Genomic DNA, 21105 nt, shown 5'->3' with positions numbered 1-21105 from the left:
TATCAAACGTTTAAATATCTTCTGTTGTTTATATTGTCATTGCCATTGTTGAAACTGTTGTTGCTATCGTTCAGCTCTGACGCCTCACTCCCCTTATTCTCCTCTTCGCATGGCCGACCACCTGACCTGCAGCGGAATGAAAGCCAGTGCCCACGTCTTCCCCACGCGTGCTCATGCGCTCAGGAAAGCATCGGCACCCCTGGTGCACCTGGACCCCAGGTAAGAGCAGAAACACAGACTAGTACCAAGTTATAACAACAATGGCTTCCCTCACCAAATTCAAAACCAAGTACCGTAAAAATGGGGGGAATAGGGACAGCAAGGTGAATAGGGACAGCAAGGTGAATAGGGACAGCAAGGTGAATCGGGACACAAACTGAAAAAAGTTCGGAAACCTTTTTCGCTGAAAATTGATAACCATACTGATTTGGTGATATTTGGGTTGAAAGTGTTCTCTTGTTTTTTTTTAAAGCAACTTATAGTCCCCATTAACCCCATATATGGGTTAAATAGGAATAAATAGGATTTTTATGGCTGTCCCTATTCACCCCGTTTTACGGTGAATCGGGACAGTCACTAATACAAAAAAATAATAATCAAGAAACAATCCTGCGTTTCCAACTTATTGCTAAATTGATAGCTCAGATGGATGCACATAATATGCACCCATAATATGAACCACGGTGCCAATGAAAAAAAATATGGGATAAAAAGTTTCTCCAAACTGTCCCTATTTCTTGATTAATTTTTTTTTGTATTAGTGACTGTCCCTTGGATTGACAGATTGACAGACTGAGGATTGACAGACTTGACAGACTGATTGACAGACTCAAGAAGGATTGACAGACTGAGAGCTCTTTCACTATTCTGTGGGTGGTGGTGCATGGCTGTTCTTAGTTGGTGGAGCGATCCGTCTGGTTGATTCCGATAACGAGCGAGACTCCGACACGCTAACTAGTTCCGTGACCCTGGTGTGGCCGGCGGACTAACTTCTTAGACGGACGAGCGGCTGCAAGCCGTGCGAGATGGAGCAATAACAGGTCTGTGATGCCCTTCGATGTCCGGGGCCGCACGCGCGCTACACTGGACGGGCCAGCGTGTACCTTGCCCTTCGCCGTCAGGTTCAGGTAAACCGCTGAGCCCCGTCCATGATGGGGACTGGGGCTTGAGACAGTGTCCCACGAACGAGGAATTCCCAGTAAGCGCGAGTCATCAGCTCGCGTTGATTAAGTCCCTGCCCTTTGTACACACCGCCCGTCGCTACTACCGATCGGACGGTTTGGTGAGATCCTCGGATCAGCCCCTGCACGGGCCGTTCTCGGCTCGTGCCGGTGCGCCGAAAAGATGAGCGAACTTGACTGTCTAGAGGAAGTAAAAGTCGTAACAAACCCCGTAAAATGGGGTGAATAGGGACAGCCATAAAAATCCTATTTGTTCCTATTTAACCCATATATGGGGTTAATAAGTTGATTTTTTAAAAAACAAGAGAACACTTTCAACCCAAATATCAACAAATCAGTATGGTTATCAATTTTCAGCGAAAAAAGTTTCCGAACTTTTTTTCATTTTGTGTCCCTATTCACCCCATTTTACGGTAGTCCAGGCAATTTGCGGCTGAACCTACAACATCGCAACATACGGTTTATCCGCTGCAAATGGTTTGACTTTCTGCACTAAACATCGTATCCGAAATCAGCCAAACTCGGCCTTCGGAAAGCAGTCTAATTTGCATCAATTAAAAATGGTGGATACTGCAAACTTCCAAGCTCAACGTGACCACCAAATTCCGACAAAGAAGATCAATCATTTATAAGTTCTTTTTTTTCAGAGCGGAACCTTTTCCGATTTAAAGTGATTCTTCACCATTGGGAGATTGGGCCAAAAACAATACATAGCAGGATATCTCAAAAACTTGTGGACGGATTTGGATGAAACTTGGTGGACAGGTTGGGTGTCTGACAAGGACAAATAGATTCGATTTTGGTGAAGATCTGAATATGGATTCGGATATGAGAATTATTTTCTTTTTTAAGTGATTCTTCACCATTGGGAGATGGTGTCAAAAACGATACATAGCAGGATATCTCAAAAAGATGTGGACGGATTTGGATGAAACTTGGTGGACAGGTTGGGTGTATGACAAGGATAAATAGATTCGATTTTGGTGAAGATCTGAATATGGATTCGGATATGAGAATTATTTAATTTTTTAAGTGATTCTTCACCATTGAGTGATCGGGCCAAAAACGATACATAGCAGGTTATCTCAAAATAATTGGGGAAGAGAGGGGAGGGGAACGGGGGGAGAGCGAGCCCCTTGGTTAAGCGAGCGATTTTTTTTTTCATAGCGTCATAGCGTCATAGCGTTCATATCGTTTCATAGCGTCATAGCGATTTTTTTTTCATAGCGTCATAGCGTCCATAGCGTTTCATAGCGTCATAGCGATTTTTTTTTTCATAGCGTCATAGCGTCATAGCGTCATAGCGTCATATCGTTCATAGCGTCATAGCGTCATAGCGTTCATAGCGTCATAGCGTCATAGCGTTCATAGCGTCATAGCGATTTATTTTTTTCATAGCGTCATAGCGTCATCGCATTCATAGCGTCATATCGTTCATAACGTCATATCGTTCATAGCGTCATATCGTTCATAGCGTCATATCGTTCATAGCGTTCATAGCGTCATAGCGTCATCACGTGATCGCTCTGAGCGAATCAGCGCCCACCTGCTCTGATTCCGTTGATCCCGTGCGCTGAAATGCGCTGAGGTAAATATGAATAAAAAATATGGATCGTCAAATATTTTGAGTTCGGCCATGTTCGTCCCAGGCTCAATGGCCATGTCTATTGTCTATGCCAAATATCAAGCACGTAAGCCTCTCCGTTTAGGAGTCTATCGGTAACATTACACACACACACACACACACACACACACACACACACACACACACACACAAACTGTGTTTTATATATACTAGGGCATGCCCGTACGTGGGTGCCCGTTCCTTGCCAAAAAAAAAAAAAAACGCTACCCGTACGCTCTACCCCGCCCGTACGCCCGTACGCCCGTAAACAAAAAAAACAACACTCTTCGCTTCCGCCCTTCGCTCTGACTGAATTGGGAGAAATAATGCGCATAAGAAATCGAGAAATTATTATTTTCTCCGGAAGAAATCGAATTACGAACCGTAATGGCGCACGCGCTCGGCTCGGCTCGCTCTCACATCGGCCACGCCTACGCAACAACGCGTTCTGTGATTGGCTGCCGGAAGTGCAGTCTTCACTGTCCGAAAGGTCGCAAATCGCAGTTACGATGAATCGCAAATTAGTTTTAATTAGTTTTAAAACATAGTTTAACGGCAACATAGTTTTCCAACGTGAAATAAATGAATACGCTCTCAAATGTGCCGTCCGAGGCAGAGTCTGTTCGCCACGTTCGGCACACGTGATAGCTCGCTGCTCTCTGATTGGTTGAATCGTTTTTTGGACATAGCTCGGTAACTACTTCTCCGATTAATATGAAACCTTGAAAAGGCACATCCTCGGGTCCCCAGCAATATACCTGGCAAGTTTCAAGTATATCGGACCCGTGGTTGTCGAGAAACAGCGGTCACAGACATACAGACATACAAACATACAAACATACAAACATACACACAGAGATTACTGGAATTATAGATAGATAGTATATAGATATCGATAGACACAGACTATGTTGCATAGCAAGATCAATCAGGGAACAGTCAGTTATGGAGCATCTTGTTCTGGAAGGAGTCGATGGCATTCCAATGTGGAATGATATCTATTTGCCAGAGCTGTGCAGGCCCTGCATCACGACGCCATTCATTGTCCTTTGGAGTCCTAGCCATACCCAAATCATCCGCTGGATGCATCGTCATGAGGTGGACTCCATAATCAAGAAAACAGCAATCCCGACTACCGATCAAACACACCATTGGAAGTCACTTCCAGAGACAGTAGACCCTAGTGATCGTTTATGGAGATGAAAAAGATGACTCTCAACATGAAACTTTTATGATGTGATGATAGAGTTTATGGAATCCTTGGGATTTCTTGTTAGCATTAATAGGAAACATCTCTTGGTTTTTATGGATTGAAACCGGATTTATGGGTTGATGAAGCGAGAAACACCTTGTTGATATCTGATGGCAAGGTCTGTTGGAATGTCAGCTATGGGCTCGACAACAATGATAACAAAATCTGAAAGAACTTGGGGAATCCCAAATTGTGTGAGGAACGGCAATGAATCCCACCTCCAACATGTCAGGAACCAGTAGCAGATGTTAGAGCAAAGGGTAGTGGTCCAGGCTGTGGTTAGGACATGAGGAAGACCTACAAGAATTTGAATGGTGATTAATGAGGACCTAGTAGCTCTGTGAGCAATATCCTGTTTGTTAGAATGATCAGCAGAAAATCCTGGTTGTATTGGCTTGGAATTGCTTGAAATGAATTTCCAGTGTCCATATTTTGCCAGGCTTTTTGCCAAGTCCCTGGTGTTGGGCTAGTGGCTAGGGTGCCGGCTTAGGATCCTAGGATCCTGGGTTCGAATCCCGGTCGATCGCTGAATTAACGCCAGGGGGGTTGACTCAGCCTGTCATCCTTCCGAGGTCGGCTAATTGAGGACCAGTTCACTGGTAATTCCATGTTTGTCGTAAAAGGCGGCAAAAAGGGTTGGCGGCAGGAAGGGCATCCGGCCGTAAAACATTGCTTCAAAAAGGGGACCAAAAAACAACAACAACCACGGTTCCCGAAAAAGGCCAACCCCCGCTTCGCGGGGGAAAAATGGCCTCTAAAGGTGGTTATGTTTTTTATATATTTTGCCAGGCTTAAAGCCGCACCTTCTCTCCAACTTTCCCCAGGGAAGAATTGGAACAAGGGGACAGTCGGGCATACCTGGAGCAGCCGGATCACAGGTGGGTCATTGGAAGCCATTTTCTTTCTTCTCCCGCTCCCAGAAAAAGACGAGTACAGATGGAAAATGTGGTACTGCCTATGGAAGGAAATGGCATATTAAAGCATGTGATAAAAAGGAGAATGCCAAACGGTATCATTACCGACAGATAACACCTGCAGCCTCCAGACTCTGAATAGCGGGATAGACATATGGATGCTGTACATTCCCTGATGGATGCACGAGACTCCATTGAGGAGGAGTCAATACGGAAAGGCGAAACGGAGGATCAAAGGGATTTCAAACCTTTATTTATTAATTATTTTTATTTACAGGAGTGAGGCTCATGGAAGAGCAAGGTAGAACTTCCAGTGGGACAAACATCAAGGGAATGAAAGAACAGGCGAAGAAGAGATTGAGGATGGAAGGAAACACTGAAACTATGGAGTACGTTGGTTGGGATCGGAAAGGTTAATGGGGGAAAGACAGTTCATGGGTCAGAATTGGGGTCGACAAGAGATGGCTTGCTTTGAAGCCCTGGAGGGAATATTCAGATAGAAGAGCCTCTGGAAGGTGGTTCCATAAATGGGAGAAGCGAGGAAGGGAAGAGTTGAGGTGTGCAGTCAGTCTGGAAGTTTAACCTGGAGAAGGTTGCTGGAAGAACGCGTGCATCCTGGAGTTGTTGGGGAGGTTGAGAGAGCAGATGGACTCCTCTGAAAATTTGGACTCCGATTTGCATTTGATTTTCCAACTATGGAAATATGGTCTTTTACACTAACATTGTACCATGGTGGTGCTGTGCTGCACATATACTACTGTGATGGAGTCCTTATAACCTCTGGCACTTTCTCTCTGTACTTCCCGTTACATTAGGGAATACCCGGTTCTCGAGGTGACACAGGACCACCTGGACCCTATGGCCCACCAGGTCCTCAGGGACCCAACGGTATTTCAATCCCAGGTGACCAGGTACGTATCAGCTTGGGAATCAATAAACTCAGCAATATAGTGAGTTATGTAGTTGTCGGTCCATGATTCCAGTATCCCATAGTAGTATCCACCTTATTTCTCTTTATCCTCAAAAACAACACTTCATCAAACATGTTTCCCTTGGTCCTATTTTTTTTTTTTTTTTTTTTTTTGGATACAAGATCGAGGCTCGTGAAAGAGCTAACATTAATCACACAAAAAGTCAAACCGACACATAAAACACAAAATAAGGGGAGCGGTAGACAAGATGGGGAGAGAGGGGGAAGCACACAAACACAACATTTGAGAGCAGGGACATCGAGAGAAATGTGGGAGGGAGAGGGCTTGGGGGGAGGCGGGAGAAGTATAAAACACATGGACACTGCAAGGACTTCCAGGAAAGAAGTTGGAATTTCAAAAAAAGTGTATCTGGGGTGAATTAGCGGGGGTAGAAAAGATCAAGGTTTTGGATGTGGGACGATAAGAGATGGTGGTGAACAGCTGTTTTAAAGACCTGGAGGGAGGAGTGGGATTGAAGGGAGTGGGGGAGTTTGTTCCAGAGGTGGGAGAAAAGGGGAATGAAAGAGTGAAGGTGAGCAGAGAGCCTTGATTTTGGCAGTTTAACCATAAGAGGGTAGCTGACAGATCTTGTGCGACCTGTAGGAATATTAGGGGGACAGAGCACAGAGAGAGCTGGGGGAGCAAGGCCGGAGAGGAGTCGGTAGAAGACAGAAAGACCACCAACCTGCCTGCGGTGAGTGAGTGAAAGGCCCTCGGAGTTACCTTCATCGCAGGAGATTCCAATGATTCTGAAAGCTTTGGTTTCAACAGCGTGAACCCGAGCTGGGTGTGAGGCAGGAGCACCAGCCCAGAGGGGGGAACAGTATTCCATTGAGCTGCGGATGAAAGCCTTGTATGTCGTGAGGAGCTCAGGTGTGCCAAGGAAGGACTTCGCATGATGGAGGATGCCCAGTCGGCGACTGGCTTTGGAGACCAGCTTGGAAATGTGGTTTTCCAAAGAAAGATCATGGCAGATAGTGAGACCCAAAAGCTTGAGCGACAGAACTTCTTGGAGAGGACTGTTGAGAAAGTAGATGGGAGGGTTTTCCAGTCGGTCTTTTCGGAGAGACATTGTAAAAGTGTGAGAGTTGTCCGGATTGAAAGACATGTTCCACTTGTTTGACCAGTCTGTGATTTTGTCCAGGTCTGCAGAGAGTGAGGAGGCTACAGACTGCCGATCTGAGGGATGAGGAATGGAGCGGCAGATGGTGGAGTCATCAGCAAAGAGATCGAGAGGATTTTCCACAGAGTCGGAGAGGTCATTGATGAAGACCAGAAATAGCACAGGGCCCAGAACACTGCCTTGGGGAACTCCAGCCTGAACAGGAAGATGAGATGAGAGAAACCCATTCAGGGCCACACGTTGACTACGAGTAGAGAGGAAGTCCACCAGCCATGCGTGGAGATTTCCATGGATACCATAGGAGGAGAGTTTGGTGAGCAGAGCTGGGTGCCAGACCGTATCGAAGGCACGTGATATGTCAAGGGAGACATCTCTAATTTCCTGTTTGGCATTGAGGACCTCCATCCATTGTTGAGAAAGCAGAAGCAGCATGTCCAGAGTAGAATGACCTGGTCTGAATCCAAATTAATGATCAGAGATCAAGCCATTCGAGAAGAGGAAAGATTTCATATCCGAAGCAATGATGGATTCCACGACTTTGCTGATAATTGGGAGAAGGCTGATTGGTCTGTAGTTGCAAGGATCTGTTTTTGCACCTTTTTTGTGTAAAGCGGTAATTTTTTGCTGATTTCCAGGATGCTGGCAGATGACATTGAGCAAAAGAGAGGGTGAAGAGAACAGAGGGTGAGATAGAGCGGCAGAGCAGGATTTTAGGACCCGTTTGCTGATGCCGTCTGGTTCAGTTGCAGAATCAGAGTCGAGGTTTAAATTTTTATTATTTAAATTTTATTTATTTTTTATTTTATTTAGTTTATTTTAAATTAAATTTTGTTGTATTTTCATTATTTATCATGGGATTCTCTTCCAAAACATGTGATTCTCATCAGATTTCATGAAAATTTTATTTTGAGGGTGTTTGAAAGGGTCATTCTGTCCTATATTGCTATGTGATCCCATATTAAGGAGTTAGCATTCCTTATATCCAAAAACAGATATTTTTTTCCCTTGTTTTGGATTGTATCTCCCATTGCAATTCTCATCTCGTGTGTTGAAAAATGCCAGAACTTTTGACCCTCAGTCGTACACCTCATACCTTGGCCGCTCCGCCACCACTCACGTCTTTACTCCTACTGACTCCAAACCTCCTTTCTGGTTACTCCCAGCCTTCCTTCATACCTTTCCTCCCCTCCTTGCCTCCACTTTCATTCCCACTTCTCTTCCTCCTCTCAGTTTTCGCTGTGGATGTGTACTTGACATGTATTCCACTTCGGGCAATGTTTTTTGAACTTTACATCCCACTACACCCTAATTGCTAGTTCCACAATTCTGACATACTTTACACCTGCCATTGCACCACAGGGCTCGCCAGGGGAGAAAGGATCAAGAGGATCACCTGGCGTACCTGGGTTGACGGTAGGTAACATGATCTTTACCCCTAACGAAGCTCCGTTTGTTTCACCTACGTTTTGTCTATCCCAATCTCTTGTTTTTTGTTTGTTTATTTATTCATTCATTACTTAATTTATTAATTGCCTGAAGGTGGATGGAGGGTTATATTTAAAACCATGTTTGTCTGTCACTCTGTCTGTCACTCTGTCTGTCACTCTGTCTGTCACTCTGTCTGTTTGTCTGTCTGGCTGTCACTCTGTCTGTTTGGCTGTTTGTCTGTCTGGCTGTCACTCTGTCGGTTTGTCTGTCTCTTTGGCTGTTTGTCTGTCTGTTTGTCTGTCTGTGTTTGCCTGTCTGTTTGGCTCTTTTTCTGTCTGTTTGTCTGTCTGTTTGTCCGTTTGTCTGTCTGTTTTTCTGTCTGTCCGTTTGTCTGCTTGTCTGTCTGTTTGTTTGTCTGTTTGGCTGTCCATCTGTTTGGCTGTCCACCCGTCTGTCTGTTTGTCTATCTCTTTGTTTGTCTGTGTGTTTGGATTTTTGTCTGCCTGTCTGTTTGTCTGTCTCTTTGGCTGTTTGTTTGTCTGTTTGTGTTTGCCTGTCTGTTTGGCCGTTTGTCTGTCTGTTTTTTCTCGTTGTTTGTCTGTTTGGCTGTCTGTCTGTCTGTTTGTGTGTGAGCAGGATATCTCAAAATGTTGAGGACGGATTTGGAGGAAACCTGGTGGGCAGGTTGGATGTGTGACAAGGACGAAATGATTCGATTTTGGTGAAGATCCCAATCCAGATCTGATAATTTTTACAAGTGATTCTTCAGCATTGAGTGATAGGGCTAAAACCGGTACATAGGACCATATCTCACAAAGTTGAGGACGGAGTCGGACGAAACTTGGTGGATGCGTTGGATGTGTGACAAGAGCAAGCCAATTCGATTTTGGTTTAGATCTGGATGTCGATCCGACCTATCGGTGGAGTACAAAATGTAAAGTGTTCAGCTTGATGGAGGTATATGTTCTAGTTGTTTGTGTGTTTGTTTTTGTTTATGCCATTGTTGATCTCGCTTGTTCTAACTTCTGACCCTTTTTCCTCCTTTTGCTCTGATTTCTCAGGTTAACTTTTGCTGCTCTTATTTGTCAGTTCTTGATGGATGTGCCACAGTTTCACCATTATTTTCTTTGCCGAACGAAAGATAGACAATAAGGTTGATTGCGGAGTTGATTGTTTTCCCAGAAGACATTATGTTCAAGGTATCATGGTATTCTCTTCTTCACTCGATGTGAGGATGATGTCCCGCAGGGTTCTGCGTGCTGATTGATCTTAAGGTGACTGAAGAGGCCAATGCTGGAGCTGCAGATTTTAGGGAAGTGAGAACAGGATGTTCCAGGGGGGGGGGTCTGCAATACAGGTTTTTTTTTCTTCATCCCACCTGTGATCAGGGTATTAATATCGGCTGTTTGAGAGGTCTCTTGGCACGGTGGTCGTGGTTTGTGATGCTGACCTGTAAAAATGTCATATTTCCCCCCAAAATGGTTACTTTTACTGTCTTTGCCAAGAGCTGGCAGGACAGCTTTCAGGAAGTGCACTCCCCTTTGAGATGCGGAGCCTGTGGGTACAAGGTACACCGTGCCCTGGATGGATCGACTACGCTAAAGATCCCACGGTGTCTTTCGGGAAGAGTACATGAGCTATCGCCCCTAGAATAAAGTCCAAAATTCTACACTGACGACCACTGCGAAGATAAGGCCAACTACCCAGTGTAATCCCTACAGCGGATCTTCCTTGGCAGCACCGAACCTGCTCCTTGCTCGAGCTCATTTTCGATGGTGGACTTGTCCGGTCGAGGGCCCACAGAAAAAGGGTAGATTTGCTTCAGCTCGGAATATCCTTTTTGTTAGTGGGCCATATATTAATTATTTCCCTTTGGAGATCTCTGTTTTGAACTTTCACCACTCATTCTCATTCGTTGAACTCATTCATGTGTAATTGCTTTCCTTTGTTCATGTCCTTTGTCCTACCCAGGGAGCACCTGGCCCCAAAGGACCTTCTGGCAGACACGGACTTCCAGGCCCAAGGGTAAGAGGAATGCGTATAATTGGAATCGTTATCAGTATCTGCTTATGACGTCATTATTCTTCAGATTCACTTGTTCAACTTCCTGTCCCATAAGTCAGGCAGTTTCAGGATGACAATGAGTAATCTGGAAAATTATTTCAACCTTTTAATTATTTGTTTAGTGTACTACATGTGTACCCTTTACTTGAAACTTCCCCTTCAGTAATTCGCCAAATTCAGTTTCACTCCAAACTGCTGTTTTTATGCCTCTGCGGACGAAATCGCGGAAGGCATTATGTTCTTGGGTTGTCCTTCCGGCTGTCTGTCCGTCCGTCTGTCTGCGATAGAAGGGAACTAAGTCAAACTTGGTACAAGTTTATATAATGATGTAAAGATAAACGAATGAGGCTATGGGGTCAAAAGGTCAAGGCAGAAGGTCAAAAGGGCAGAAGTCCCGTTAGGTAAAAATTCTGTTACTGCGCTAACTTGTGGACCAATGATCGGGTTTTGACCAAATTTGATGTAATTATATATTACTAGCAACGGTAGGGGAGAGGGGCGGGGCTGGAGGAGTAGGGGGTAGGGGGGGAAGGGGGAGGAGGGAGGGGGAAAGGGGAGGAGGGGAAGGGGGGAGGGGGAAAGAGGAGGTGTGGGGGAAAGGGGGGGAGGGGGAAAGGGGAGGGGAGGAGGAGAATGGGAGAGGAGGGGGGAAGGGGGAGGGGGAAGGGGAGGTGTGGGGGAAAGGGGGGAGGGGGAAAGGGGAGGGGAGGAGGAGAATGGGGGAGGGGGGAGAGGAGGGGGAAAGGGGGGAGGGGGGAAGGGGAGGGTAAGGGGGGGAGGCAGGAGAGGACGGGGGTTCATATATATGCTGGTGGGTGAATGTGGCTCACGTTTCTGAGTTAAGTGTGTCAGTAAGAAGAAGAAGCCGTACTACCAAATTTGTACACTTAGTCAGGTTCACTATGTCAATAAATTATATTTCGTTCAAAATCATGGTAGCTTAGCAAACCTATACATTTTTGGAAAGGTTATAGCATAAGGAAACTAAAAATCAATGTTTACATTTGGAGAGATACCTGTATGGCGGCCATTTTGGATTTTCAAAATGGCCACTGTAAAATACATATTTTGTTCTATTTCTGCCTCTAATTACCCTAAAAACTTTTTAAAATATACTAAACCTATATTTTCAGGGACAAGGAATCCAATGAAAGTATCAAATTAGTGCTATGGGGAATGGTAAGACACGAATCAAAGGTTTTGAATTGCAAAATACTGTCTTTATATTCGCGATAAGTTGCATAATCAAATACATGTTATCGTTTTGTACAGGCAGTTAATAACATCAAAATGTGTCACAATAATTCATATCACCAAACATACACAGGCAGTCAGCAAAATCATATATACACATGCAGTCAGTATAACTTCACATCTACACAGGCAGTCAATGACAAAATATACACAGGCAGTCAATGACAAAATATACACAGGCAGTCAATGACAAAATATACACAGGCAGTCAAGGGCATCAAACATACACGATTACAGAATATGCCATTTAGAGTTCGTCATCACTGTCCTGTGTGTCGTATCCGACAATATAGTCCGCATCGTTTTCACAGTCCGTTCCACACAAGCAAAGGTCGGTCAAATTGATTGGCAAATCGAATTGGTCGAATGGTCGATCGAATCGAATTCGATGAATCGAATCGATCGAATGGTCGAATGGTCGATCGAAGCGATTGGTCGAATGGTCGAATGGTCGAATTGGTCGAATGGTCGATCGAAGCGATTGGTCGAATGGTCGAATGGTCGAATTGGTCGAATGGAATTGGTCGGAATTGGCAAATGTAAACATTGATTTTAAGATTTTCCATGTAATAACGTTTCCAAAAATGTATAGGTTTGCTAATCTACCATGATTTTGAACGAAAAAATATAGTGAACCTGACTAACTTCCGGAATTGTTTGATTTATCTGTATTCAAATGTCTGGTCATTGTTTTGTATTTATTTATGCGAATGTGTACTTGTATATAACTGTCATTAATTTAAAAGACTTGGGCACAATCGAGGATTGTTTTTTTTTAACTCCAAAAAAACGATCTTTTTTTTTCAAAAAAAAAAAATTTTTTTCGCCTAAAACACTCCCAGGCACTGACTGATGAACCTCTGAAAGTTTGACGGAGATCCGTTCAGCCATTTCTGAGAAAAACACACAGACAAACATCTCTTATATAGTAGATATATCAGCGCACACTTCTTCTGTTTACTGTTCTTCCTCCTCATCGGACGCCATATAATATGCAATTCAACTCTTATTTGAACCTTAAGAGTTATTTAATTAAACCCTAAGTAGAACCGCCTATGTTCGCCTGATTCCACCACACGTGTGAATGTCTGATCCGGGTTGCCTGAACGTGCTTTCAGGGTTTTCTTGATATCACGTTTTCCATTTGTCCATACGTTTGGCTTCATGAGCCTCTGAAGTCGGAATGAGATCGAGTTCGCACCACTCTCTGGATGTCTCCTTTGTATGGTCAGAGATTAGTTGGTTGTCGGGCCCCGTGGTTCTGTTCCACTGCCATCACAAATGCGCCTTTCCCTCGGTGTTAACCAGGCCCGGTCCAGAAAGACTTGTGGGGCTGTATTGCTTGGCGTAATCAGTTTGGCCCCCACCATGTTGAAATCATATAACCATAATCACAATAATCTGGGAAACGGGAGGACTTGGGAATGGGGTCATTTAGAATATAAGAGTTTTATATATATATATATATATATTGGATACAAGATCGAGGCTCGTGTAAGAGCTAGCACATTAAACACACATTAGCACAGAAAACACAAAACATAAACGGACACATGAAAAAATAAAGGGAGGGGAGACAAGATGGGGGGAGAGAGGGAAGCACACAAGCACAACAGTAGAGAACAGGACATCAGGAGATCTGTGGAAGGGAAAGGACTGGGGGGGGGGGGGGGTGTGGAGGGAAGGTGCACACTGTATAAAACAAATTGACACTACTAGGAATTTTAGGAATGAAGTCTGAGATTGAAAGAGGTGGATTTGGGGTGTATTAACGGGGGTAGAAAAGATCAAGGTTTTGGATAGGGTAAGATAACAGATGGTGGTGAACAGCTGTTTTAAAGACCTGGAGAGAGGAATGAGTGGGATTGAAGAGAGTTTCTTCCAAAGGTAGGAAAAAGAGGAACAAAAGAGTGAAGGTGAGCAGAGAGCCTTGATTTTGGCAGTTTCACAAGAAGAAGGTTGCTGACAGATCTTGTGCATCCTGCAGGAATATTTGGGGGACACAGCACAAACAGAGCAGGGGGAGCTAGGCCAAAGAGGAGTCGTATAAGACAGAAAGACCACCAACCTTCCTGCGGTGAGAGAGTGAAAGGCCCTCAGAGTTAGCTTCATCGTTGGAGATTCCAATGATCCTGAAAGCTTTGGTTTCAACAGCGTGAGGCAGAGCTAGGGGGTGAGGCAGGAGCACCGGCCCAGAGGGGAGAGCAGTATTCCATCAAGCTGCGGATGAAAGCCTTGTACGTGGTGAGGAGCTCAGGTGTGCCAAGGAAGGACTTCGCACGACGGAGGATGCCCAGTCGGCGACTGGGTTTGTTGGCCAACTTGGAAATGTGGTTTTCCCAGGAAAGATCATGGCAGATAGTGAGACCCAAAAGCTTGAGTGACAGAACTTCTTGGAGAGGATTGTTGAGAAAGTAGATGGGAGGATTTTCCAGTCGGTCTTTTCGGAGAGACATAGTAAGAGTGTGAGATTTGTTAGGATTGAAAGACATGTTCCACTTGTTTGCCCAGTCTGTGATTTTGTCCAGGTCTGCAGAGAGTGAGGAGGCTGCAGACTGTCGATCTGAGGGATGAGGAATGGAGCGGCAGATAGTTAGAGTCATCTGCAAAGAGATAGAGAGGATTTTCCAGAGAGTCAGAGAGATCATTGAATAAAAAAACCTCGGAAGGATGACAGGCTGAGTCAACCCCCCTGGCATTAATTCGGCGATCGACCGAGATTCGAACCCAGGATCCTAGGATCCTAAGCCGGCACCCTAGCCGCTAGCCCAACACCAACACCAACACCAGAAAAAGCACAGGGCCCAGAACACTGCCTTGAGGAACTCCAGCCTGAACAGGAAGGGGAGATGAGAGAATTCCAACCAGGGCCATACGTTGACTATGACCGGAGAGGAAGTCCGCAAGCCAGGCGTGGGGATTTCCATGGATACCATAGGAGGAGAGTTTGGTGAGCAGCGCTGGGTGCCAGACCGTATCGAAGGCACGTGATATGTCAAGGGAGACAGCTCTAATTTCCTGTTTGGCATTAAGGACCTCCAACCATTGTTGAGACAGCAGAAGCAGCATGTCCAGAGTAGAATGACCTGGTCTGAATCCAAATTGATGATCAGAGATCAAGCCATTGGAGAAGAGAAAGGATTTAGAGGAGAAGGATCACGAGTATTGTCCTGTAATTAATGAAAAGGAGCTCAACTGGTTTGAATGTTCTCAGGTGGGTGGCTTAACCCCTGAAAGGTTTAAGGTGAGAAGATCTTGGAAGAAGGTCTTCCAGAGGTCGCACCAGGTTTGTGGTCGCAGTGGCATCACACACACAATTTGAAGATCTTGTTGAAGAACAGTACATTACTATCGGAACCATCGTCAACTGGCATCTGATATTCTGTATTAAAGGTACTAGGGCATGCCCGTACGTGGGTGCCCGTTCCTTGCCAAAAAAAAAAAAAAACGCTACCCGTACGCTCTACCCCGCCCGTACGCCCGTAAACAAAAAAAACAACGCTCTTCGCTTCCGCCCTTCGCTCTGACTGAATTGGGAGAAATAATGCGCATAAGAAATCGAGAAATTATTATTTTCTCCGGAAGAAATCGAATTACGAACCGTAATGGCGCACGCGCTCGCCTCGGCTCGCTCTCACATCGGCCACGCCTACGCAACGCGTTCTGTGATTGGCTGCCGGAAGTGCAGTCTTCACTGTCCGGAAGGTCGCAAATCGCAGTTACGATGAATCACAAATTAGTTTTAATTAGTTTTAAAACATAGTTTAACGGCAACATAGTTTTCCAACGTGAAATAAATGAATACGCTCTCAAATGTGCCGTCCGAGGCAGAGTCTGTTCGCCACGTTCGGCACACGTGATAGCTCGCTGCTCTCTGATTGGTTGAATCGTTTTTTGGACATAGCTCGGTAACTACTTGTCCGATTAATATGAAACCTTGAAAAGGCACATCCTCGGGTCCCCAGCAATATACCTGGCAAGTTTAAAGTATATCGGACCCGTGGTTGTCGAGAAACAGCGGTCACAGACATACATACATACATACATACATACATACATACATACACACAGAGATTACTGGAATTATAGATAGACTAGGGCATGCCCGTACGTGGGTGCCCGTTCCTTGCCAAAAAAAAAAAAAAACGCTACCCGTACGCTCTACCCCGCCCGTACGCCCGTACACCCGTAAACAAAAAAAACAACGCTCTTCGCTTCCGCCCTTCGCTCTGACTGAATTGGGAGAAATAATGCGCATAAGAAATCGAGAAATTATTATTTTCTCCGGAAGAAATCGAATTACGAACCGTAATGGCGCACGCGCTCGGCTCGGCTCGTTCTGTGATTGGCTGCCGGAAGTGAAGTCTTCACTGTCCGGAAGGTCGCAAATCGCAGTTACGATGAATCGCAAATTAGTTTTAATTAGTTTTAAAACATAGTTTAACGCCAACATAGTTTGCCAACGTGAAATAAATGAATACGCTCTCAAATGTGCCGTCCGAGGCAGAGTCTGTTCGCCACGTTCGGCACACGTGATAGCTCGCTGCTCTCTGATTGGTTGAATCGTTTTTTGCACATAGCTCGGTAACTACTTGTCCGATTAATTTCAAACCTTGAAAAGGCACATCCTCGGGTCCCCAGCAATATACCTGGCAAGTTTAAAGTATATCGGACCCGTGGTTGTCGAGAAACAGCGGTCACAGACATACATACATACATACATACATACATACATACATACATACATACACACAGAGATTACTGGAATTATAGATAGACTAGGGCATGCCCGTACTATATATATATCTAAAATTATATCCCCCCCCCCCTCTATTTACATGAAATGGTTTGGTCCAAAGCGAACGGCTTGCGAGTACGGTGACAATCCCCCCCCTCTATTTACATGAAATGGTTTGGTCCAAAGCGAACGGCTTGAGAGTACGGTGACAATCCCCCCCCTCTATTTACATGAAATGGTTTGGTCCAAAGCGAACGGCTTGCGGAGTTTGGTAAAGAAATCGCCATAGCGTGCACGTAATTAGTTTTAAAACATAGTTTAACGGCAACATAGTTTGCCAACGTGAAATAAATGAATACGCTCTCAAATGTGCCGTCCGAGGCAGAGTCTGTTCGCCACGTTCGGCACACGTGATAGCTCGCTGCTCTCTGATTGGTTGAATCTTTTTTTGGACATAGCTCGGTAACTACTTGTCCGATTAATATGAAACCTTGAAAAGGCACATCCTCGGGTCCCCAGCAATATACCTGGCAAGTTTCAAGTATATCGGACCCGTGGTTGTCGAGAAACAGCGGTCACAGACATACATACATACATACATACATACATACATACATACATACACACAGAGATTACTGGAATTATAGATAGATAACCTGCACTACAACTACGTAGCTTCTCTTTTCAATTTGATTGGAAGAAAGTCTCGACTACCTGACCGAATGCTCAATAATATCTTATTTTGTCGGTCCGTGCAGGGACCGCAGGGCAAGGATGGACCTATAGGACAAATCGGGTCAACAGGCCAACAGGTGAGAACAACACGCCCATGATGCATTGACAACCAACGTAAATCAGTTTGGACTCGGAACGGTTGTGTTTCCATTAGATATTGGAGGATGGCATTTGAACTTCCGTCGTGTGTTGATTGATGACCTGATCGAGTTCCGTTTTACTCTTGACTTCCTGTTTCTAGGGAAATCCTGGAGCACCTGGGATTCCTGGACCCATTGGAAAGCCAGGACCTACTGGGAATCATGGCATCAAGGTGATCATCACGATCAGCTTGGAGACTCACCTATTTCGTATTCCCACAAATAATTCCTGGCTTCTTCCTGTTTCTTCTGATTAGATCATCCTTGCTGCTCGTGACTATTCCATAATCATACCTGTTTCTCCCACATGATACTTTCCCATTTCCAGTTGCAATTTTATTTCCAAGATCTACTTTGTTCCACCTACTTTCGTATTAGTTTTGCAGCTGTCATCTTTCTTCTTCCTCCTCCTTCATATCTCTCCCTTCCACCAATTTCCTATGATTCCTTGTGAGATCTGATGGAATTCTTTTGAGATTGTAATGAGAATGTTTGATTGATTGTTTATGAATATTCTTCCTGATTTCTTTCAGCAGCCATATTGCTGCTGTTCCTTCCCTGCATTTCAGTGTCCCTTTTGAGGGAGTTTGCGAGATTGTGAAAAGGTATCGGAGATGTTATTGATTGTCGGATAACTGACCAGGCAGCTCACCGAAGCTTCGCTTGGACTCCGCTAGTTGATTTGCCGTTCCATATTTCAGATTTTTATCCCTCCAGCTGAGATTTAATGTATCAGTCGTAACTCCTACGTCCCTCTTTATTGCTGTCCCCCTTTCTCTCCCTGCTCGTCTCATTGGCCAAGAACAAGCATGAGCTATGTGCTTGAGTCATAACAGCAAAGGGAAATACTTTCCAGCTGTGTATTTATTTATTTATTATTTGGCCTTCTGGTGCCCTGTTGATGGAATCTTCCTCTTGACTGTTTATTCTCATGCTTTGTCTTTGAGGCTATACTTGTACTACATGTTGTTGAAATTCATCTCCAAAGATGATTTTCTTCGATGTCTTGTTCTTCTTCTTCTCCTCATGTTACGGTCTTACCAATCTGCCCTTTGTATTGACCTCTCAAGATAGTGTCATTATCGGTGGCTCTCTCATGACTGTTTGATAAAACTTTCTTTAATCCCGTTATTCCCCCCCCCCCCCCCCCTTTTTCTCTGTTACAGGGCAAGGAGGGGTTAAAGGGAGAAAAAGGAGAGAGGGTGAGTTCCTTATTTTGATGAGGTCTCCTTTTTGTAAAGGGAGTTGTAAAGAAGGCGAGAGCTTGGAAATGGCAGATATAGCCGGGGCCACCTCCATGTTATCGCATCGGTCATCCTCCGAAACACGTTGTTCTGGCTCAGTTCTTCCCCAAGCCACTCGTGCTTTGATCTCCTTATATAATCTTCCATTCTTCATATAGCTAGTCCAGAACCATCATTAATTTCCTCCATCTCTGGCTTTTTCCTTTCATCCGCTCTTCCGACACCTCTTCCAACACAACAATCTCCTCCCTGCACATGTCCACTCCAATTCATTTGCCTTTGGGGAAAAAATATATATGAAATCTATCAAACTATGTTCCTATATTTTTGCCAACAAATCCTCATTACATTTTTAGCTGTTGTTTAACCGCGTCATTGTCTCCATGCATCTCCAAACACATCTCAAAGCTCTGGAGAAGCCTGACATTTTTTTTTCCTTTCCTTATAATCACCCTTGGTTTCAGCACCATATTCCATATCAAATTCTTCACTCACGTTTCATTCCTCTCTCTCTCTCTTGCCAGTTGTCCAGTTAATGGCCTCTTCTTGCTGTTAGACGCAGCTTTCCCCCATTGAAATTCCAGCTCCCCCCCTCCATGGTATGTTAGTCCTCTTCTGCATTATTGTGCTTCCCAGATAATCTATAGTTGTCTCATCTGATCCAATTGTTTGTCACTTATTAAAACTGGAACGTTACTTTGTAGAGCACATACTTCCACCAGGCTGAAGAGTTAAATTTTTGTATTCCACCGATACGCCGGATCTGGATCTGCACCTCCAAAATCTTATCGACTTGTTCTTGTCGCCGAACCAACTCATCCACCAGGTTTAGTCATAACTCGCCCATACCTTTTGTAAATATCATGTTGTTAAATATCGCTTTTCGCCCGATCTCTCAACGGTGAAGAATCATTTAAAAATGAAATAACTAATATCCGAATCCATATTCAGATCTTCACCAAAATCGAATATATTAGTCTTTGTCAGACACCCAACCTGTCCACCAGGTTTCGTCCAAATCCGTCCACAACTTTTTGAGATATCCTGCTATGTATCGTTTTTGGCCCGATCACTCAATGGTGAAGAATCACTTAAAAAATTAAATAATTCTCATATCCGAATCCATATTCAGATCTTCACCAAAATCGAATCTGTTTGTCCTTGTCATACACCCAACCTGTCCACCAAGTTTCATCCAAATCTGTCCACAACTTTTTGAGATATCCTGCTATGTATCGTTTCTGGCCCAATCTCCCAATGGTGAAGAATCACTTTAAAATTCTAGCAGCCGGATCCGTATCTTCACCAAAATCTAATCATTTCGTCCTTGTCACACACCCAACCAGAACACCACGTTTCGTCCGATTCTGTCCAGGACTGTTTGAGATCTCTGGCTCACAAACAGGGGTGAAAACATAACCTCCATCCACCTCCGGTAGCAGAGGTAAGAATCACTCTTCCACCTGCATGTCCAGGTACCATCATACATTTTGTGGTCTCCAAATCGATATTCATTGGATTGAGCCATTGCTGCAGCATTTAGTCGATCTACCAACAACCGACGGTCTGTTCACGGTACTTGCCCCCAGGGTCTTGTGATCAACCAATCTGACATCTTTCACTAGTTGACCTCCAACCCTGGCCCTTTTCCTTCACAACGCTACCTTGTTTCCTCCTCTCCGACATTTTTCATCAATCCTGCTGGAATATCATTGATGTCGGAGCCTTTCCATCCTTGAGCTCATTTTTCGCAGCCCTCACTGCACATGCAAGACCACCAGGTCCCAGGCAATCAATATCCACCTCCTATGGCATCCCTTGCAAAGAACTTCAGCCTCGGATGATGTCATTCGGCCCATCGAGCCTGCATTATGGTTGTTTATCCGTACTCTATCCTTTTAGAGGATGATGAGCAGCACGTATCATTTTCCAAGTCTTGGTATTGCTCGCCCAGAGTCAGGTTTGACCCGCCGACCTCCCAGATTCAGATCAGACACTCTAACCATTACGCCACCGTGTCTGGTTAACATATGTTGTTGTCATCTTTCTTCCATCAGTTTGATCAAACAATTTGCTTACTTGCTTATTATTTTTATCATGCCACATGGCATCTGAATCTCCGAACAAACCCTCCACTTTTGTCGGTCTTGGGTCCACCGCCTTCCTACCAGCCGTGTCAATCCAGAAGATTCTCAGGATTTTATTATGGCTGCTGTAGATGAAAGACTAGAGTTTGTTGATCATTCATTATTCGTTCATAATTATTTTTATGGCATCAACTCTCAGGCCAAGTATGTTTATTTAATCCATTCTCCTCACTGTCAAACCACAAATCAGCTCTGTCTCTCCAATCCAATTCCACCAAATCCTCAAATGGGCATTAAACTGGACATTATGTCTGCTAGGATCAGTTGGTGGACATTAAACTGGACATCAT

At 44.6% G+C, this 21105-nt stretch overlaps 1 protein-coding gene across 1 annotated transcript in view; it reads left to right on the top strand.

The window, feature by feature from the left end:
- LOC137427788 (collagen alpha-1(XIV) chain-like) overlaps positions 1-21105 on the top strand; it is a 209656-nt gene that overhangs the window by 181181 nt on the left and 7370 nt on the right. Inside the window, exons 47-54 of the mRNA XM_068117529.2 lie at positions 133-219; positions 4882-4935; positions 5787-5882; positions 8425-8478; positions 10465-10518; positions 17308-17361; positions 17526-17597; positions 18591-18626. Coding sequence (XP_067973630.2) covers positions 133-219; positions 4882-4935; positions 5787-5882; positions 8425-8478; positions 10465-10518; positions 17308-17361; positions 17526-17597; positions 18591-18626 — 507 coding nt within the window. The remainder of the gene's footprint in view (positions 1-132; positions 220-4881; positions 4936-5786; positions 5883-8424; positions 8479-10464; positions 10519-17307; positions 17362-17525; positions 17598-18590; positions 18627-21105) is intronic.

The sequence above is a fragment of the Myxine glutinosa genome, chromosome 5 (assembly GCF_964187855.1).
Source record: "Myxine glutinosa chromosome 5, kmMyxGlut1.1, whole genome shotgun sequence".
Classification (NCBI taxonomy): Eukaryota; Metazoa; Chordata; class Myxini; order Myxiniformes; family Myxinidae; genus Myxine; species Myxine glutinosa.
This window is presented reverse-complemented; position numbering and strand designations above follow the sequence as displayed.